General features: G+C 34.2%; 1 protein-coding gene across 1 annotated transcript in view; it reads right to left on the bottom strand.

The window, feature by feature from the left end:
* The window catches only part of LOC133243828 (lysine-specific demethylase 6A-like), a 185273-nt gene that overhangs the window by 57964 nt on the left and 103490 nt on the right, over positions 1–23819 (bottom strand). The window contains exons 9-16 of the mRNA XM_061410557.1: positions 13219–13312; positions 11420–11546; positions 8063–8161; positions 7719–7938; positions 7084–7218; positions 6466–6621; positions 4775–4870; positions 3777–4160 (exon numbers count right to left, since the gene is read on the bottom strand). Of these exons, the coding sequence (XP_061266541.1) occupies positions 3777–4160; positions 4775–4870; positions 6466–6621; positions 7084–7218; positions 7719–7938; positions 8063–8161; positions 11420–11546; positions 13219–13312 (1311 nt within the window). The remainder of the gene's footprint in view (positions 1–3776; positions 4161–4774; positions 4871–6465; positions 6622–7083; positions 7219–7718; positions 7939–8062; positions 8162–11419; positions 11547–13218; positions 13313–23819) is intronic.

Consider the following 23819-nt stretch of genomic DNA (forward strand, 5'->3'; position numbering starts at 1 on the left):
TGATTCTCACATAGTAAGGAGAGACAAAAGACCCCCAAAGTTCAACATAATGTTGAAGTTCAACATTAGAGGACTAACAACAGGTTTATTTAATGATTTTAATATAAAGGTAAATTAATCAAGGCAGCATGGTACTGATAAAAGAAACAGATAAATGATCAACATAACAAAATATACAGCAGATAAATAAATCTACAAAAATACAGTTAACTAATCTCTGACAACAGAGCACAGGCAATAAAATGAAGCAGAGGCAGTCTTTTCAAGGAATGGTGTGGAAAATCTGAGAATTCATATTGAAAAAAGAATCTCTGGGACTTCTCTGGTGGTTGAGCAGTTAAGAATTTGCCTGCCAATCAGGGGACACAGGAATGAACCCTGGTCCAGAAGGATCTCACATGCCGTGAAGTAACTAAGCCTGTGCCCTGCAACTACTGAAATCTGTGTGCACCGGATTCTGCAAGCCACAATTATTGAGCTTGTGTGCTACAACTACCAAGCCAGTGCACCAAAGCCTGTGCTCCACAACAAGGGACAGCACCACAAGGAAAAACTCGTGCATCACAACTGGAGTAGCCTCTGTTCTCTTCAAATAAAGAAAGCCTGCACACAGAAATAAAGACAAGGCATATTCAAAAATACATATATACATAAACATTTTTTAATATTTAGTAGAAGAAAAAGGAAAATTTTTACACATTACACCATAAACAAAAATTAACTCCAAGTGAGCCTTAGACTCAGATATAAAATGCAGAAGTATGGAACTCCTAGAAGGTAATATGGGTGAAATTATGTAGCATGGTGCTAACTTTTAAATATACTTTCTAAGGCACTGTCGAAAGAATTGATAAGCTGGAGTTTATTAAAATTTAAAACTTCTGTGAAAGATACTGTAAGATAATGAGAAGGTAAATTAAGACTGGGAAAATATATTTACAAAAGGCATTGCTCTTCAGTCACTCAGTCAGTTCTGACTCAATGCAACCCCATGGACTGCAGCACACCAGGTTTCCCCGTCCATCACTATCTTCTGGGGTTTGATCAAAGTCTATGTCCATAGAGTTGATGAAGAACTGATGCTGACGCTAAAGCTCCAATACTTTAGCCACCTGATGCGAAGAACTGACTCATTAGAAGAGACCATGAACTGGGAAACAGTGAAGGCAGGAGGAGAAGAGGACGACAGAGGATGAGATGTCAGATGGCATCACTGACTCATTGGACATTAGTTTGAGTAAGCTCCATGAGTTGGTATCAGACAGGGAAGCCTAGCATGCTACAGTCCATGGTGTTGCAAAGAGTTGGACAAGACTCAGCGACTGAACTGAACATGCTCCAAAAATAATCATTTATGCTAGAGTAAAAAAAAAAAAAATTGATACATCAATACCTCCCTACTGAATCAGTAAAATTCAAAACACATCAACTGAATGTGTCCACCAAAATGCTACACTGAAGTTAAGTCTTCACTGTATGTGGAAGCAAGGTCTTCAAAGGTGATTAGGTTAAAAAATCTGGAGCTTTGAAGAAAGGAATTTGTGTGTCTTATAAAAGAAACCATCAAGGGACTTCCCTGATTGCTCAGTGCTAAGGAATCTGTCTGTCAATGCAGGAAGCATGGGTTTGATTTCTGTGTCGAAGAGACCCCACATGCTGTGGGAGCAACTATGCTCAGTAGTTATGATTACTGAACCTGTGCTCTAGAGCCCAGGAACCACAACTACTGAGCCTGTGCTCTGCAACAAGATACCACCCAAATGAGAAGTCTGAGCATCACAACTAGAAAGTAGCCCCCACTCACGATAGAGAAAATCCTGTGCAGCAACAAAGACCCAGCACAGCCCAAAACAAACAAACACATAAAAGACCAACCACAGACATTCATTTTGTGAACTACAAGTACAATGAGAAGAGAGTCAACTATGAGTAAGAAAGAGAGCTCTCAAAAAACATCAAAATCTGCTGATGACTTGATCTTGGATTTCTCTGACTCCAGGAGTATGATAAATAAAAAGTCTGCTGTTTATTTAGCACTCATTCTGTGGTACTTCGGAGAAGGCAATGGCACCCACTCCAGTACTCTTGCCTGGAAAATCCCATGGATGGAGGAGCCTGGTAGGCTGCAGTCCACAGGGTTGCTAAGAGTCAGATACGACTGAGCGACTTCACTTTTACTTTTCACTTTCATGCACTGGAGAAGGAAATGGCACCCCACTCCAGTGTTCTTGCCTGGGGAATCCCAGGGACAGTGGAGCCTGGTGGGCTGCCATCTATAGGGTTGCACAGAGTAGGACATGACTGAAGTGACTTAGCAGCAGTTGTGGTACTTTGAGTCTCCCTAGACCCAGCAACTCTCAGCTGGTGGGAGAAGCTAGAGCAAACAGAAGCCTCAGTTACTGAGGGAGGCAATGAACATAAAAGTCTTTTTAGAAAATAGCTGTCAGTTTCTTAGAAAAGTAATTAGTACTCTTACAGTATGATCCATTCATCATGCTCTTCAGTTTTTACCTGAATGAGTTAAGAACTAAGTCCACACAAATCTGCACAAGAATGTTTACCATGGATTTACATATAACTATATAAATACAAAGTGAGTGGATAAACAAAGTGCAGTTAATGCAAACAACAGAATACTACTAAGTGATCAAAAGTAAATATACTTATCATCTCAAGGAAACACAAAGAAAACTAAATGTATATTGGTAAGAGAAAATAATTCTAAACAGGCAACATCCTGTATGCTTTTAATTATATGACAATCCAGAAAAAGCAACTATATAGACGATAACAAGACCTGTTGTTTCTACATACTGAAAGAAGGCTAGAGGAATAAACAGTGCACAGGATATGTTTATGAATCTATTTTTTACTGAAGATGGATGCATATTATACACACTTTGTCAAAATCAATATAATGTGCAATAGAAAGAATGTAATAGAATGTAAATTATGGGGCTCTATCACATTCTAGTATACGATGTTCAGCATTAGTGGAAACACTGGTAGGGGGAGTAGTTTTAGGGACTTTTTATAATTTCTGCTCAGTTTTTAAAAACCATTTAAAGTGTTATAAAATGTACTTAATAAGTTTTAAGGAGGTGGCTGTTCAAGAAATCCCTATCTCTATATTAAAACTCTGAATGTCCGTCATTTCCTCTTAGGATTCATCAACCCCTTCACAAATTAAACCTGATTCTTTGTGTTTGCTCTTCATAAACTACACTGTAGCCACATTTGCTGTGACGTGCTCTTCTAAATTCAGTTCTCTGAGACTGTAACTTCTTAGTTCCCTCCTAAGCTACTTTCTCCACAGTGCAAATCAGATTTTATTTTAATTTATCATAGGTGAATCTTTTTTCATTAGGCTTTTTACCACACAAAAATAAATGCTTCAAAGTTAGCAGAATATTGACTATATGCAGGATATATCTGCATATATTAAATAACTGCAATTAAAAATCATGGCCACGATACTTTCATTCATTAAGCAATGGAATCTGAAAGAACTATATGTCTGTGTTTTTTTTTCTTTACCTTCAGACTGTCTAGCATAATTCATATATATATTAATTTACACTAGATACGTAACTACCATGTGCACAGATGACCTTCCAACATTGTATTAATATCGAAACACAAAATTCTGAGATAATTGTGAATTGTGAAAAAAGAAAAGATAATATTTCTTAAACTCTAATTTCTTCTCCTCCAAAAGTATACAAGTCAAAGAAAAATTACTATGTAAAAAGTAAAGCAGCTAATCTTTCTTTTACCTGAGTGGAGTTAGATAGTTGTTTTCTCCATGGCTCTTCTGTGCTGCTGGTCAGGTTTGTGCAGTTATGAGGTAGAGTGAATGTGTTTTGCTGCAGATAAGGCACATTTCCATTATTTCCACTTCGTGTTAAGTAATTATTGCCTACCAAATTAGTGTCTGTACACCCTAGTGGTTTTGAGGTGCCAGAAAGAATATAGCGTGCAGGAAAAGGTCCACTGGACAAAGGATTTTCAAAACAAGCAGAGTGCACTTCAGGCTGAGAGACACTAGATACTCTGGGTACAGCAGAATGTGGTTGCTGGCTAGAGAGAGAGTTTGTAGGCAGTGATGAATCAGCTATTGGCCCATTAGGAATTCCAGTAGTTTGTCCTGTTTGTCTCATCTTCAAAAACAAAAAAGAAAACCTGCTTGTGTGACTTTGAAAATGTGTTATCAATACATCCCTAACTTTATCATAACATTTAATCTCTCCAGGTTAAAAAACATACATTTTAGAAATGAAATGCTATGTTTATATAGGTAAAGCAAAATCTTTTTCACTATATAGTTAAAAGAAGCCTTTTTATTAGGGGTATGAGAGCAAAAGAAAGCAATTGAAAACAGTGAGTTAGTCATTTACAGGCTTTATTTCTCATCATGAAGTAAGGGATTTCAGATGGCTATTCCATTTATGCCAAATCTTTCAAAATAATCCTTAAAACTTCTCCCCTTCAGTATATTTTCTTTAATTGTAAAGTAATAAAAAGGAAGCCTATAGAACACACCTGAAATATGCAAAAAACATAAATATATTTCCTATTGTTTTCCAAATTAATTTATAGCTATTAAAAAATAATAACACTGTCCCCCAGTGGTATTTAAAGCTCAGATATATAAATTCTAATGACTATACATAAAAATTAGATATAAGCATTAGTAAATTCTTAAGTGATGTAGTAGTCAAGAAAAATACTTAACATAAATGATAAATATTTATAAAGAAAATGGGATACATACTTGTTGCATTAAGACAAACTGACTTTCCAACTGTTGCAGCATCAGTTTCTGTGTCGTATTTAAATTATCTCTATCTGTGCGTAGCTGTTCCAAGTACTAGAAAAATTTTAAAGTACACAAAGGTAAATCAAAGAAATAAATAAGTCACCAGCAAGCAACCTGTAACTGAAAAGTCTACAAACCAAGCAATTTTGTGTGTGACATACAGTAATTTCTAACCAAATGTAATCAATACCAAAATGAAGTCATTACAAAAAGCTAAAAAAGATTTTAAAAAATAAGAATTCACTCGATGAAAATAATTTTTGTGTTTTGAATTAAATGCATTATATGGAAAGGAAAGGAAATTATAATTCAAAGAGAAAGTTGTTTAACTATAAAATGTACCATAACAAAAGTGCTTAAGGGCAGCCTTGTTTATAATAGGCAGAAATTATGTAAAAGTCTAACAACAGAAGTCTAGTTAAACAATATATGGCTTCCAAGAAATTTTAAAAAGTAGCATCATGTAGCCATGAAGAACAAAGTAGCCATAAAATACATGAAAATATCTCAAAGATAGATCTTTGAGGAAGGTGAGCAGAGAGAGAAGATACAATAGTCAACAAGCTATATAAGGGATAAAAAGAAAACTGAGATCAGCACATTTTCTTGTACATGTATATGCATCTCTAGAAACAAAAGGAAAAAAAAAAAACAGAGAAACTACTAATACTGATTATTTGTTGGAAAGAGAAATTAAGTAGCTGGAGGCAGGAACTTCAAGGACTCTTTAAAACCTGTGCACCTCTATCACCTAGTAATTCTTAAATTTCAAATATAGGAATGTATTACTTATTTTCTAAAAAGTAGAAAACAAAAATGTATTAAGATTTCTATTCCTTTGGAAAATGTAGGCTCATTACACTTATGTATATATTAACTTCATTTACTGCCATTCAATTTTAAGAATTAATAGCCAACAAAAGCTTAAAGCTTACTATTTCCACTATGTTAAAACATGTGATTAAAATTGTCAAAAGAGTATTTCATACCTGTAATTTCTGTGGTGTCAAACACCATGAATCAACTTGTTCCTCTACTGAAGTATATGATACAGTTTGACCACACTTTAAGTCAGTTCTCAGAACTATTCTCAGGAAAATTTACTTTAAATTTAAAAATATTTGATTAAGTTCATACACCAGTAGTTATAACTCATGAGATACTAAATGACTAGCAATTGGAATATTTACAGGCAAACAAGGCTTTTGTTTTATGTTTTAAAAGCACTGAAAAAATTAATGCATAACCCATTTGGAAAATTATACATCTGAAAAATCATTTATTCTTTACCTCCTCCTTAAAAGGTATGTTCATCTGAACCATGACTCAAAGATCTAACTGTCCATTATATTCAACACTCTATTTTAATGTCCATAAAAAGTGGTAGTAAAAATGTATGTTAAATTCAGAAAAGCAGGGAAATGAATAAAATGCCTTCATGAACATAAAGTTATCCCTACTTCCTATATTTAAATGATGATACAATTTCAGCAGACGACATACTGCTTATAATAGTTTAAAAAAAAAAAAACCTTTTCACTCTCTGAGGAACAAATAGTTAAAATATAAGACAGGCACAATTTCAGAAGACTTAGAATTTTGTTTCTAATTGAAATCTTCCATTTCTCTAAAAAATTTATATATACCTTTGCTGGACTGGATATTCTTTTCCTCTTGGCAGGACTGGACTGGTCATCTACTTGACTATGGGTAATCATATGTACTGGCAAGGGCTGTTGTGAAATTGCTGTTTCATTGAGGCCTAATATAGGTTCAGTATTTGGATGACGAGCTTTGTAAGCCTAAGGATCACAGAGGTAAAAAAAAAAAAAATATGGTTCTATATATTCTTAATTCATGCCTTCAAATTATAAAACCTTATGAATTGCTTACTTTCCAAAACTATGTAAACATCATGGATTGCAATTGAAAATCAAAGTCAAGTATTTCATCAATGGAGAATGTGCACCTTATTTTAAAAACTCACTTTTTAAAAAATTAAATAAAACACTGTACGAAAGTCCCTTAAGAAATCCGTTTTGAAATCATAAAACTATACAAAAGTTTTAAACTACCCCAAGAATCTTCCCATATCAGAGGAAGTTTTATTTTGATCTAAAGTCCCTTAGTAGTAAAATTGAAAGGATTTTATTAAAAAAAAAAAAAAAAAGCCAATTCTGAACTTAGTAATTTAGATCTGATCACTACAGATTGGACAGAACCCTTAAAGCTGGGCACCTACAGAAGATAACCCAACTTCTCACCTGCTGTGCTGTGTTCATGGCACCCTGCCTGGAGGTAAGCTCTGCGGGTATTGGTAGGCTCCATGCCTCCTCAATACTAGGAAGCAATTTAGTTTTATTCTGTAGACTACCTTGTGGAAGGTTACACAACTGAGCCTAGGAAAAATTATGTAAAAAGCAAATTTAACACAGGACTACTTGAGTAAGAGCAAGTCCACTAAAACTGCCTCAATTTATAGGTATTTTTTAAAGAAAGCAGATTATAAATCTGGGGTTTCAGATATATGCTAAAGAGGATAACTAAAACATACTTTCAAGAATAGGAAAAAAGCTAAGCTGTTTTTCAGACTTCTCTTGGATACCTTCTTGTGAAATTTCACACGAGTGAAAAACAACTGTGTTCTTTTCTCTAAAATGTTATAACTTAGAAAAGTAAATAGCATACAAAATCACGCAAATTAACATGAATCAGAAAAAGTAAAGATGCAAAAAACTTTCAGTATAGTATTATCTTAAAGTGAAAAGTAGTATCATAAATATCAAAACTATGGAAATAAATTATTGACATCAAAACAAAATTAGACAAACTTTCCAGCCACCCTCCTCTGCCAGGTATTTATGGAAATGTCTTAAAATATGCTACTTCAAGAATTTACCTGTAAAACTTTAATTCTTCCTGTGAGCATAGAGGTATTACTGCAACTTTTGCTTCTAGTTGCATTTAAGTAGCATTTAATGGCATCTTGAGGTTGGTTACAGGATTCATAGAGAGTGCCTAGGTCCATCCATGCTGCTGCATGTCCATGGTCCAATTGTACAGCACAAATATAGGCCTGCAATGCATCCATAGGCTGATTCTGTTGCTGATAGAGCACACTGGAAAGAGAAATAAAGTTTACTAAAACTGACTGTGTGTAACATTAATACATGCATATAGATGAAGTTCAATAAACAGGTATATCAATTAAATCATTACAAACTTTATACACACAGGCCTTACCCTATTGAACACCAGGTATCTGCACTTGCTTCTGATTTATCAATAGACTGCCTATAAGATATAAAAGCATCTTGAACCTTTCCGATACTTGAATAGCACCTGAAAGAGGGAAGGAACAAGGTAGATATTTACAGTTTAAATGTATTTATGTTTCCATAAACACTTAAATAACTATATTAGCTTGTCAAAATGATATATGGAAAGGGAAAATACTTGTTAATCAAGATATGTGCTTATACATAGTGATTTTAGTGTACCTTATAAGGGCTGTTAAATTAACTTTCTGTCTTATGACTGCAATCAAATGTTATATAATGTATTCTTTTCAAACCATTACAGCCAGAAATGGCCACCCACTCCAGTGTTCTTGCCTGGAGAATCCCAGGGACGGGGAGCCTGGTGGGCTGCTGTCCATGGGGTCGCATAGAGTCAGATACGACTGAAGCAACTTAGCAGCAGCAGCAGCAGGAGAAGAAACTTAAATACAGAACTCTTTTATACGTACTTTAAAGTCAAGCTTCTTACATTCCAAGAATATAAGAGCTAAGCAACAAAGAAAAATTAAATGTTGATAATGACCTCATGGGCACATCCAAATTTTTTCTGAACTTAAGGATAACAATGACAAACATTTCTTAATTTATGAAAAACATAAAACTGAGATATAGTTAATATTAAAATACACACAAAAAAGGGTACAAATAACCCTAAAGAATGGCTGATTTGTGGACTGACAAACATCAGAAAGGCCTGTATAAGACAGCATTTAAAAGAAGGCATACAACCTTAGAGTCTTGAGGCAGAATTAAAATGGGAACAATAATGCAAACAAGGACAGACATTAGAGACAGTGTGAATAAAATTTTTTTTAACGAAAGTATTTTAATGATCAGACAAATGCTGTATGTATCTCCTGCCTTACTTAATGTTAAGAGAACTGAAGCACTAAGTAAAGCTGGGTTTTAGCTCTTTCAGCTACATGAATTATTATGTTACCTTGAGAAATCTACTTCCTTGAATTCATGTCCTCTGCTGGCAACATGAAAGGGTAAAATAAGTTGCTGTCTGATCATTCCTAATTTTTTCAGTTTTCTGCGTGTGGCAGACTCTAATATTTCATTACTAGTATTACTACTGTACTGCAACATCCCTATCTCAATTTAACAGACACATCCCAATCAAGAAACAGTAATAATATGAAATAAAGCCTTGGACACAGAAGTAACACATAGTTTTTTAAATACTAGGATCATCAAATCTTTATAAATTTTACAGATATTAAGATCCTCATTCAGAGCTTTGGTAAGTTTTTTCCATCTAACTAACTATGGTTGCACTGGGTCTTTGCTGCTGCCCATGGTCATTCTCTGAACTCCGAGAGTTGGTGATGGACAAGGAGGCCTGGCGTGCTGCGATTCATGGGGTTGCAAAGAGTCGGACACGACTGAGCGACTAAACTGAACTGAACTGATGATCACTCTCTAGCTGTGGTATCTAGGCTCCAGGGTGAGTGAGCTCACTAATTGCAGTGTATAGGCTTAGTCCATGGTATGTGAGATTATCCCAGACCAGGGATGAAAACCATGTCCCCTGTACTGGCAAGCAGATTCCTACTGGAGCACCAGGAAGTCCTTCAATAAGCTTTAAAATATCATTTGTCAGAAATGTGATTCTGTTTTCTATTAGTAAAGTCAATTAGAAGCAACATATCAAAAGGCAGCAGGGAAAAGAAACAAAATTATGGGAAAAAACGAACATTAAAAATAAATGTTGTCTAGGGACTTTCCTGGTGGTTCGGTGGCTAACAACACCCTGTGCTGCTGATGCAGGGGGCCTGGGTTTGGCTCCAAATCAGAGAAATAGATCCCACATGCTGCAACTAAGACCCTTGACAGCCAAATAAATAAATATTCTTTAAAAAATAAATAAGTGCTGTATAAAATTACTATCTCTGGCCCAAAAGAACTACCAAGTAATTGAGAAATCTAGACTGTGGTCCATATTGGTAGAAAAAATATTAAAAAAACAGAACATATATTGTTGTTTTAAATTCAGATAACCTCAATTAATTCCTCTGTAGAATACTGCTTTTCCCAAAGAGATGGGAAAGCATATCTTTATTAAAATGAAGATTTTAAACATATTTCTTTACATGTATTGTACATGGCTGTGATTAAACAGAAACAACAAAAGGATCCCTTATACTGAAGAGTCACATACAGTGTAAATGACATTATGCTACAGATTTTTATCTTGGATCAAAAGGAAAAAAAATATCCTGGGTCATATTCTTTTAAAAATCTAAATTAGCAGGAGTGCTAATAAAAAACTTAATATTATGTGTCACACTCCCCTTTTTCTAAAGATAAACCTCTTTTAAAATCACCCCATTAAGATAAATTTTGCACAAAGGTAAAAATTATATGAGTAATTTTACCTCATATAAGTTTTTTTTTTACTACTTAGTTTACTTATTTCATTTAGTTTACTTATTTCATTTACTAAATGCTTGACTGATAAGAACAAATGGAAATGGAAGGTGAGAAAGATTGGGCTTACCCCATAGGATCTGTAGCAGAGGAGAAAACATTAAGTTGAGAAGGAACTTAAACTAGAATTTTACAAGCCTAGGGGAGATTAGAAAAACTCTACACTGAAAGTAGCTAACTTTGATTATTACACAAAATTAATCAAAAATGAAATTTTTAAAAATTATTTTAATAATAATCTCAAATATAAGTGTACTTCCTTTTTAAAAGAAAAAGTCACTAAAAGCTAATATTAACATAAAACCTAAACGTGAATTAATCTTTACATATAAACAAACTCAATGTCCATAAGAAAGGGGCAAAATTTACAGTCAAACCAAGTAAGACAATTAAAGTTAAATTTATAACATTGAAAAAAGGTAACTGATCTAATACAATCCATTCATTAATCGGTGGAAAATTCCAACTTCAAATGGTTTAGACTTTTCAATATGCTATACATGATCATCACATCAAATAAAAATAATTTCTCTGTTAAATAAATACATTTTAAAAATGACAAAAATGATAGAGGAAACACAATTTAAATACTGAACAGAAAAAGTAGCATATGACAAAATTCTTTAAAACTCTTTGAAAACTAGTAATAATTCAAGTCACAAGACAATGTGAAATGAAATCTAATAAGCAGAATAATAATTCTTCAGTAAAAGCACCTAATTCAGAATGATCTGAAATGATCATATTTACCTCCCCAAAATCTTTGTTACAATGTTTTTTAAAATAAACTGCCACTAAGGATATTATAGATTAACATTTTAAATTATAAACCACCTCTAGATAGCACAAACCAAGAGTCTGGTCTCACCTGCCAAGGAAATACCAAGACTGGCCAGAATTAGGATCTGCCTCCAGTGACTTTTGGAGATACTGAATAGCACAGCTTTCCTTGGTGGCTTGGTCTCCTAATAGATCCACATTATGATGCATCCATCCTATAATTAATCAAGTGGAAGCCATTATATCCATGATTCAACCACTCTTCTAGCCTCAAGAAAATCATGAAACACACAAATATCCTTCTTGTATATTTATTTACTTATCTTGAATCAAACTTTCCTAAATTTCGAACTATCAAAGATAGCTACAGGAAAATCCATTTTACTAAAAGGCATACAATCAATACAGGGAAACTTAAAACATCTAGGGTACTACATAGAAGTCACACACAGATACTCCTTTTCTGAATTTAATTTGGAAAATAAAATTTTGATTTATAAACCAAAAAGTATAAAGAGGATTAATTTACTTATTCTTCAAAGGTTGAAATATTTTGAAAATAATCTAGTAAATCCATGTTCATCTCTCAGGAATAAATGAAACTAAAAATATTCAAAGATGAATTATTAAAAAGAAAACACCTTACCAAAGATCCTACACTTTACTTGCATTAATTATTTTCAAAGAATCCTAAACATATGATCAAAACCGAAATATTTCCAAAGCTATATGAATATGTAAATAAAAAACTGGTTCCAAAACACATAAAAGCAATACAGCATTTGAATAATGAAAAAGTAGAAGAGTTATAGCAGCAAAGACAATGGAAAGATTGGGCCATGAAAAAAACGTTAAACACTTAACACAAATGGAAATATAGTTCTTCATCTGTCAGTCAATTCATGTTGTAAAATTACCTTTGCAAAAGTATATACAACCTACTCAAAAGTATGACTAATTGCTTTTGACATTATAGGCAAAATACTGCCATTTCAAAAATACAGTATCACAAGTTTATTAAAATTTAGAAACTATTTGCTCAAAACCAAATACTGAAACAAAATGCAAATTTTAAAAACCACATCTAAACATTAAATATATACATGATAAATAACCAACAAAATGAATTACTGCAGAGTATTCTTACTATCATGAAAGTAGTAGTAATATATTACATTATTTCTGAGCACCAAACTTTTGCTTTTTAAACCTAAGAATGTAACAAGTAGCTACAGAAAATAAATAAAATATTCTTTAATTTTTAGGTGACACAGTTCCATTAAGTAATATAATAAAATACCCTATGAAAACAAGCTCACAGCACTTAACTACCATTTGAATTATTTTAACTCATTAACTTCACAGAGTGATTATAATAAGCACATAGGAATGTTCAAACCTCTTCTAGAGGCCAATTACTAAAGAATGTTGAGAACTTAAAAGGAGTAGACTGGACCACTGAATCTAAATTATGAGATGAAATATGCTAGATGGGTCAGCAAGGTTCCCTGGAGGAAATGGCAACCCACTCCAGAATTTTGCCTGGGAAATCCCATGGACAGAGAATTCAGGCTACAACTACAAGCTATGGGGTCACTGAGTCAGACACAACTGAATGATTAAAACAAGCAAATAAGGAATAAATACATTAACTCTTGACCAAAAAAAAAAAAAAAGAGCGAGAGAGAGAAAGAAGTACATTTACAATAGGAATATTTACAATATAAAATACTCACTTAAAATACAGTCTCAATACACATTACAATTAATTCTAAAACACAGGAGTTCAGTGAAAAGTTATTTTTAAGCAGAAGAATTAAAACTGTTTCTACCCACTCCCACAAAATTAATAATGCATTATGTAATAAAAAGTAAACTTTTATGTACCTAACTGTTGTAAAACAGTTGCTTTTACTTGTGCAGGTAGGTTTTCTGTCTGTAAAAGCTGTTCATAAGCTTCCTTCGCAGAATGATACATTCTCTAAAGAGCAGAAGATATTCAGAAAAAAAGATACATCATTACTGCAACAAACAAAAGGAAAACACAGATATAGAAAACAAACTAATGGAGGAGGGACAAAATAGATGAATTAAATGGGTTAGGAGGGACAAATTATTGTGTATAAAAGAGATAAGTACAAGGATGTATTATATACATAGGGGATTTAGTTGATATTTTACAATAAATTAAAATGCAATGAAATCTTTAAAAATTGGAATATCTATGTTGCATATAATCCATATATAACATCAACTATACTTCACCTCAAAAAGCCTTTAAACATAGTAGTAATATTTCAACTAATAAACTGGAATAAACACTCATATATATGTTATATACATCATAAAATTTAGCAGTATATGATTCAGACAATAATGATATTTTTAAAGTTTTCATTATGAAAATAAGAGTTCTAACTCATTAACTGAACATTTAACTCTGCACTACCAACTTTCAAAATAGCAGCTAGTAAAACTACACTTCAATCTAATATAGAATCAGTAAAATATGGTAATTATAACATTTGCTGTTTCCCACAACTTACAGGGGAAAAAAAAAATCACCTTTAGACATTACTTAATAACATTCATAAAGCTGTAGAACTATCCTACAAGCAGATGGATAATTAACCTGGAAGGACTTACAAAGATATGCACATTTTATTAAGTACAAGAAGTGCTACTACTGTCCTTTACAAAGTCTAAGAAGAAAAGTAGTTAATCTAATTTGCATTTTAAAATATACTGCTTTAATAGAAAATATCCTTGGAAAATATTTATAAATAATGAGGTATTCAAGACATAACTTCCCATAGACATGATAAACAATACTCATATTGAAGGTACAAGCAAATTTACAAATGAGAGCACTGCCCACAGTTCTCCTTCAAAAATTACTGTAAGACTAAAATCTTTTATTGCCACTGTGATGTTTAACTCAACCCTTCCAAAACAACAGAAAATGATAATAAATAAAATCCAAAGTATGGTGTCCTTAAAACATATGTGGAAAACCCAACAGACATTTTTGAAGTCTTAAACAAAAAAGAAAAAGATGGTGAAATCATTTCAAAGACATATTTTATTAAATAACATTTCTATTTTTCAAGTATTTATTTATTTGACTGCGCCGTGTATTAGCTGTGGCACATGGGATCTTTGTTGCATCATATAAGATCTTTTGCTGTTCATGGGATTCACTAGTTGTGGCACAAAGACTTGGTTGCTCCATGGCATGTTCCCATCGGGAACCTCAGTCTCCTGTTCCTTGACCAAACAGAACCAGTGTCCCTTGCATTGCAAGGTGGATTCTTAATCACTGGACCATTAAGGAAGTCCCAAGGACACTGTATAAAGTAAACAGAGCAATTAAAATTAATGTTTAAATTGGGGCTAAAAACAAATGAGACAAGAAGGAAAAAAAGAAAACTACACTTTTTATCTCTCATATACACACATACACATAAGAATGCCATAGTTTTAACACACACAGCAAACAAACATTCAGAAAGCAGCCCACTAATAAGGATACATAGTTGCCAAGCATAAACATATAGTTAATAAATTAAGCAGGATACAAAACTAACAAGCAAAAATCAGTTGAACCAAGCTGATAGCAATCAGAGGAGGACACTAGAAGGATCATGTATGTTAGCCTTGAGGAGTGTGCAATTATAGCAGAACATAAAAGCATTAATACACAGCAGAAAAAGCAATGTGTACTTCCTATGGAAATGGAAGTATAACAATATATAGGAATTGTTACCAATGCAACACAAACATATACACATGTAGCAGATCTTTCACTCACAAATATCACAAACACTGATTTTTTTAAATTCTTAAACTTAATAAACTTAACAGGTGGAGGTAGTGGTTTAGTCACTAAGTCATGTCCAACTCTTGCAACCCCAAGGGGTATAGCCTGCCATGCTCCTCTGTCCATGGATACTCTCTATGAATACTGGAGTGGGTTGCCATTTCCCTCTCCAAATCAACTTAATAGGACATTCATCTTTTACTTCAAGAAAAACCATTTAATTCATCTGTGTTTAATTTTTTTAAACGTTTCATTATAGCAATAATGGTTTTATTTTATGTTATTGTTACACATGGAAATATTCATCTGTGCCAACTGAAAGATAGAAACAATTTTGAGAAAGACTTTAGTGAGTGCCTGAATAAGTTTTTTGATGTATGTAATAAAAATGTTTTGGTTGTATTTTTGAAATATTAAGTAATAGGAATAAAAAAGTTTAACAAACAACAATGATGCTAATATACATGGCAATGATTCCACAATATATACTAATTATGTTGTATACGTTAAACTGCTACTGCTAAGTCACTTCAGTTCTGTCCGACTGTGTGACCCCACAGATGGCAGCCCACCAGGCTCCCCTGTCCCTGGGATTCTCCAGGCAAGAACACTGGAGTGGGTTGCCATTTCCTTCTCCAATGCATAAAAGTGAAAAGTGAAAGTGAAGTTGCTCAGTTGTGTCCGACTCTTTGCGACCCCATGGACAGCAGCCCACCAGGCTCCTCCATCCATGGGATTTTCCAGGCAAGAGTACTGGAGTGGGGTGGCAACACCTTCTCCCTAAAGTAGTACCTTAAACTAATACAATGTTGTTTACCAATTATATACAAATAATACTGGAGAAAAAAATCAACTGTATTTTGATACATTAACAGAAAATAATTCAAAAAGGAAATTAAGGTAACAAGTTAACTTACTGCATCACTGAGAAGAAAATCAATTTAAAATTTGCCAAATATGTAAAAGACTTAATTTTCTTTATCCATTCATCTTTATGATTATTTTCACATACCAGCTATTGTTAGTAGTCCTGCAATGAACATAGGAAAACTAATATCTCTGAAATCTTGAATTCAAACTTGTTTTGAATAAACACTGAGAAGTCTGAATACTGGATCCTATGATACTTTTTTAAAAATATTGGATTCTATGATACTATTTTTAATTTTTGAGGCCTCTTCATACTGTTTTTCTGTACCTGCTGTACCATTCTGCCTTCCCACCAATAGTATAGGAAGTAATTTCATATTCTTAACAATACTTGCTTTCTTATGTTTTTTGATAACAGCAGTAGACATGTTTTATCTAAAGGTAAAAAATTTTTAAAGACATAATGCGCTTTTAATAGATGATAATATAGGGTAAATATAACCTTCATATGCACTGGGAAACCAAAAACCCATGCAACTTGATTTGGTGCAATACTTGCTTGTTTGCACTGCTCTGAAATTGAAACTAAAATATTTCTAAGATGTTTCTATATTAAGACAACACTTCCTGAAGCAATTTAAGAATTCGATATCTCTATTAAAACCCTGCTGTAATTTGCAGATATTTAAAAAGTCATCCTAAAGTTCATATGGAGGGAATTTCAAAAGACCTCAAACAATTAAGAGAAGTAAAAATGAACAAAAATTTAACTTAATATATCTTGATTTAAAAGCTACAGTTTAAAAAAAATAAAATAAAAGCTACAGTTTTCTTCATCATAGACTATGTCTTTATTGTTTCCTTCATCATTATAAAATTTGAGAAGTAATTCAAGTATTTTCTCACAAATAACAAAATGTGGCATACATATATTAATATAATACATATAATTAATGTAATACTTAGGAAGCATTACTACTAACAAAGCTAGTGGAGGTGATGGAATTCCAGTTGAGCTGTTTCAAATCCTGAAAGATGATGCTGTGAAAGTGCTGCACTCAATATGCCAGGAAATTTGGAAAACTCAGCAGTGGCCACAGGACTGGAAAACGTCAGTTTTCATTCCAATCCCAAAGAAAGACAATATTAAAGAATGCTCAAACTACCACACAACTGTACTCATCTCACACGCTAGTAAAGAGATGCTTCAAATATCTCCTTTATTGACTATGCCAAAGCCTCTCTGTGGATCACAATAAACTGTGGAAAATTCTGAAAGAGGGGAATACCACCTGACCTGCCTCTTGAGAAATCTGTGTGCAGGTCAGGAAGCAACAGTTAGAACGGGACATGGAACAACAGACTGGTTCCAAATAGGAAAAGGAGTACGTCAAGGCTGCATATTGTCACCCTGTTTATTTAATTTATATGCAGAGTACATCATCAGAAACACTGAGCTGGAGGAAGCACAAGCTGGAATCAAGATTGCCGGGAGAAATATCAATAACTTCAGATATGCAGATGAAACCACCCTTATGGCAGAAAGTGAAGAGGAACTAAAAGGCCTCTTGATGAAAGTGAAAGAGGACAGTGATGAAGTTGGCTTAAAGCTCAACATTAATAAAACAGATCATGGCAACCGGTCCCATCACTTCATGGCAAATAGATGGGGAAACAGTGGCTGACTTTATTACTCTGGGTTCCAAAATCACTGCAGATGGTGATTGCAGCCATGAAATTAAAAGATGCTCAGTCTTTGGAAGGAAAGTTATGACCAACCTAGACAGCATATTAAAAAGCAGAGGCATTACTTTGCTAACAATGGTCTGTCTAGTCAAGGCTATGGTTTTTCCAGTGGTCATGTTTGGATGTGAGAGTTGGGAATGTAAAGAAAGCTGAGCACTGAAGAATTGATGCTTTTGAACTGTGGTGTTGGAGAAGACTCTTGAGAGTCCCTTGGAGTACAAGGAGATCCAACCAGTACATCCTAAAGGATCAATCCTGGGTGTTCACTGGTAGGACTGATATTGAAACTGAAACTCCAATACTTTGGTCACCTGATGCAAACAGCTGACTCATTTGAAAAGACCCTGAAGCTGGGAAAGATTGAAGGCAGGAGAAGAAGGGGATGACAGAGGATGAGATGGTTGGATGGCATCACCAGCTCAAAGGACACGGGTTTGGGCGGACTCTGGGAGTTGGTGATGGACAGGGAGGCCTGGCGTGCTGTGGTTCATGGGGTCGCAAAGAGTCGGACATGACTGAATGACTGAACTGAACATAATATTTATTTCTGGTATCTACAGGAATTAGTTCCAAGACCCTTTCTGGATTTCAAGTCCCTTATATAAAATGGAGCTATTATTTGCATGTAACCTATGCATATCCTTCCACTTGGTTTATTCATCTCTAAATTACTCATAATACCTAATACCTAGTTCAATGCTGAAAAATAGTACCAAGAATGTAACGATGGAGAAGGAAATGGCAACCCACTCCAGTACTCTTGCCTGGAGAATCCCATGGACGCAGGAGCCTGGTGGGCTGCCATCTATGGGGTCGCACAGAGTTGGACACGACTGAAGCGACTTAGCAGCAGCAGCAGCAGATACTTAGAGACAGATCTGTTTTCACACAGGGTATAGAGAACTCCAGGGAGGTTGTGTTTGCCTTCTTTCCCCTTGTGCATTTGGCTTCTATGTTTCTGGCATGTTTGGGTGTTTGCTTTGCTCATGTTAGGCAGTGGGATAATTGACATTCTCTGCACAAAGATTTTAAGTTTTAAATTACTGTGTGGGTACAACATCCACCCTTCTCTCGCCCACTCTCACACCTGGAAACCTGATGGAACTGTGCTGTCTTGAGACCCTGGCAGAAAAATCATTTTAACTTCTAGTAAATTGAGGAAGGCTCACATATCTGAGTACTGGTAGACTGAGGCCTCATCATCAACTGGAAATTATTGTTAAGAATATATACACCTTGGGATTTCCCTGTGGCCCAGGGGTTAAGAATCTGCCTGGCAATGCAAGGACATGGGTTCAATTGCTGGTCCAGGAAGATTCCACATGCTGTGAGGCGACTAAGCCCATGTGCCGCAATTAAGACCCAATGCAACCAAATATGTGAATAAATAAATACTAAAAATAATATGCAAAAAAAAAAAAAAAAAAGAATGTAACGAGTTCAAGTTTTGCTTTTTCAAACTTTTTGGAATTATTTTTCTAATGTATTTTTGATCTGCAGTTGGCTGAATACAAATAAGCAAAATACACAAACACTGAGGGCTGACTGGACAAACAGGGCAAGGTTAATCAGCTTTCAAATAAAATCTGATACATGTTACAACATAGAAGAACCTAGATGATACTTTGCTAAGTGAAATAAGTAATACAAAAGACAAAAGCTATACGAATCTACTCATATGAGGTATCCACAGGACACATATACAGAGACAGAGAGCAGAACAGAGGCTACCAGAGATTGGGTTAGAGGAGACTGAGGGGCTACTGCTTAATGGTGAAACATTTTCCACCAAGAGTAATGAAAGATTCCAAATAACGCAACACTGATTTATACACAGTGCAAATACAGTAAACTCTACACTTAAAAAGTAATATACAGAAGTATGACTATTTCACCAAGATTTATAGCTAATATAGCATGATTCTTTCCAGAGACAAGTTTTAAATGTATGAATATATTATCTTCAACATGCAAATCAAGGAATTTTGAAAAGATTTAGGGATATTAATATGACTTCTTTTGAGGTTATTGGCTTGAGAACCAAAAGATATGTCTGACTAGGAAGATTTTTGTTTTCAGTAGTCTACTTCAAACCCTGGAAGTTTACTCAAAATGTTAATATGAAGAAAAATAACCAGAATTACTCAAGAAAATAACCAGTGAAAGAGCTGCCCTATAAAAAATTGACAAAAGGAGTCATTCAGACTAAAAGAAAAAGATAGTAATATGAAGTCATATCAAGAAATAAAGCAAACTGATATAATTAACCTACCAGGTACATTTAAAAGAGTCAGTACTGCTGTATTTTTGATTTACAGGTAATCTTCTGGTTTCTATATAAAGTACAAGTACCAACAAAATAACTACACGTGTTTGTCAATGGGTGTGTGCATGTATGCTGGGTGCATAAGCCACCTCCATTGTTACAAGTCTTTGCAACCCCATGAACTATATGTAGCCCACCAGGCTCTTCTGTCCATGGGGTTTCCCAGGCAAGAATACTGGAGTGGGTTGCCATGACCTCTTACAGGGGATCTTCCCAACCCGAGGATGAAAACCACATCTCTTTTGTCTCCTGCATTAGCAGGCAGGTTCTTGAGCAATAGTGCAACCTGGGAAGCCCCCTTTAAAAGAAATCAGTTCAGTTCAGTTCAGTCACTCAGTCGTGTCCAACTCTTTGCGACCCCATGAACCACAGCACAGCGGGTGTCCCTGTCCATCACCAACTCCTGGAGTAAAGAAATCAGGTCTCCTTTAATGTTTTGTTTGTTTTGCTTTTTCTCTGTGCTGGGTCTTCATAGGTATGGAGTCTAAATATGTAATTTGTGACCGTAACAAAAATGGGTGAGAACAAATCAATAGAGAAAAAAAAAATTTGCTACTGAAGCCATGGTTTTGTCCATGTTAAAAGAAATGAGGAATATAAGAACTCGAAGACAAGTGTCCTCAACACCCAGATCTGTTTTGGTTCACAATCTGTTAAGATCCAGGCTGAGTAGTGGACAAATAAGCTAAGCTCCAACTGTATTTACAGCTGTTTTCCATCACTCCCATCTGCCTCCTGCTTGAAGAACTCAACACACATAACACATTTGAATCATCCTGAAACCCCATCGCACCCAGAAGCCATCTGTCTGTGGAAACTTGTCTTCCATGAAACTTCTGGTGCCAAAAAGGGTAGGAAATACCGCTCTATATGAGAAAACAAACAACAAGAGGTGGCAAAGAGTCAGACACAACAGCAACTGCTGTCAATAACGACAGCTGAAGAGTAGTCTTCCTGCAAGAATTATATGCACTCAGAATTATATGCACTGGTATCTGACTGCAAGACAGTCGACTTGGTTGCTTAGGACACAAGAAAGGAACTTTACAGTGTACATGTTCATGTCTTTTTATTCTGCAGTGAAACTAATCAAAAACAAAAGGTATTGTAGAAATGTAAAAAATTCAAAAGTTTTTGTTTCTTGAACTCTTTAGAGGCTACTTAGAATCATCCAGTATTGTGACCTCCTAGTCCATGCGGCTTTCATAAAATGCTTTATTATTTCTTAAATTGTGATCTCCATGACCAATATTGGGATAGTAACTCATTTCGTCAAGTGTTAACTTTTTGAATAAAACTAGGGTAATTTATATTGAAAGGTAATTATTTCATCTGTATATTCAAACTTCTTTTGGTATAACTTTATGCAACGACTGTCATTTATTTTGATAAAATAAACAGTATATCCATTATCCTATTTTTGTACACTTTTGCACTTCTCCCTCTTAATATACATATGAAAAAAATTTAATAATTTTTCCAATTTTTTGGAAGCACTACATGGCTATGGTATCTTATTTACTCTCCCGTGCATGAAAACTGTGACCTCTGCAGCCGAAGTAGACCACTGGACCACAAAGAAATTTAATTTTTTGAAGAATCAAGGTTTTGTTCCATTAGCCGATAGTTAAAGAATTATCGAGCTCATTAATGGTAGCACATAAAAAAAAATATAATAGGACTGAGTGAAAGAGGAATAATGAGATCTTCTTACTTATAAGAGACAATGTAATCAAAACAAAAAGAGGTAATACCAAATATTTTGCTTACATCATTAAAATGATGAAAAAGGCATTGATGTGAATCTTAAGTAGGCAAGGAAAAAAAACAATATTATAATTATTAGGAGGTGTGACTGTATATAACCTTAAGAGTCAATTTTACAAATAACGAAAAAATTTGTCAGCAAGACTAATAACAACCAATAGGAAATAAATTTCACAAAATTGGGGAGAAGGGTGTCCAACACTGTATATATCTTGAATTTCTTCTAATCTTTGAAGTTTCAAGCTATATATCATATCAAAAGTGGTTTTAGCTGCGAACACAACTATACCCACACACTCACACACATTTAAACACACTCCATTCTCCCAACTGCTCCATATCTTCATTCTAACCATAATTCAAACCACTGTTGTTTAGGGAAGCCATAACTAACCTTACTGAACAGAAATAAGTCCATGTATTCCAGTACTTTAAAACTGTGAAACTTTAAACATATACAAAAGAGAAAACAGTGTAACAAAGCTCTACACACCTCCTTAAAAGTATCAAATCAATACTCCACATTTGATCATTCTGAGACAAATCTTCTACTACCATTGTTATACACAAAAAAATATTATGTGTATCTCATAATATACATAACTTTTCTCTAAAATCAAAATATATTACCCTACAAAAATTACAATAATTACTTATTAAATTTCCACTGTATGTCAAAATTCACACAACTTTCCTCTAGCTGCATTTTTACAGTTGGCTTAATTCAAGAGCCAAACAACAGCTAATGATTGAAACTGGTTATATCTCTTAAATATCTTTTAATTTACAGAAGTGCCTTTGCTTCCCTTCAACTCCCTTCCCCTACTTAAAGTCTTAATAAACTACTGAACAATCTTAAGTTTTTTATCTTGTCCTTTACTCATTTGAAGATTTCTCCATTGTTTCCTCTTCTTAAACCAGTTCATAGAAGAAACAGTTCACTCAGTTTCCTTTTTCACAAGAAATAGCCACAAATGGTGTTTCTGTAACTTTACTACTAACTTTTACCTTTTTAAAAACTTCCTTAACATAGACGTTAAAATAAAACCATGGGTTCTAAAATCTGCACAAATATAAGGTCTTAGAACTGATTTTTCTTTCTTACAATACACGGGCCTGATGTGAGCTTCAACTAGCGTGAAATACTCACAGTATATACAGCTAGCTAATCTGAATAAATACATTGCCAACTATGCGACTAGATAAAGAATGAGACTGTATGCCATGTCCTACTCCCAACTACTATAGTAGAGATTACAGTTGATTTAGACAATTAATCTTTTGCGCCACTTGTTTTTCTCTTCCCGAGCTTTAATTTCCTGGTGATACAGTTTTAAATGTACCAATACAAACCGAATTTTTGAAATTTTTCATTAATTTCAACAGAAGTAGTACTCGGGTTTTTTCTATTTTCTTATGATCTCACTGTGTGCCTAAAGAGAAATCAGTGATCATAGTAAGTACAAGAAAGGTAAGTCCAACCACAGGAGTTGTTACTAATAGAGTCAGTCCAGCATGTAACAGATTATAAGTTTAGAGACACAAACTGTATTAATTTCTATTTAAACATGCTACTTCCAATATCTTAATGTGAATAAACATTTGTTAAGATGTCTAATGATTTGAGTTTTTTTCATGTGAGAACAGACACATACTCAAATAAATTACAGCATACTCTATACACTGCTTCATATTCCTCTATTCACTTAAGAGTATGTATGATATTTTCCCAAAGGATACACAGAAATAAATATTCTTCATTCCATTAATGTACAAATGGATTGTACTAGATAATACAAAATGTACCACATTTTATTCAACTTCTTTCTAGGTGCTTGACACCTGAGTTATTTTGATATCTCTCAGTAAAGTACTTGATCTCATTGACTTGTTTTATTTTCTGCATAATATACACCACATTGCATGTTTATTGTCACCCTTTCCACAAGAAAATAAGTT

Source organism: Bos javanicus, chromosome Y (assembly GCF_032452875.1).
Source record: "Bos javanicus breed banteng chromosome Y, ARS-OSU_banteng_1.0, whole genome shotgun sequence".
NCBI classification, from domain to species: domain Eukaryota; kingdom Metazoa; phylum Chordata; class Mammalia; order Artiodactyla; family Bovidae; genus Bos; species Bos javanicus.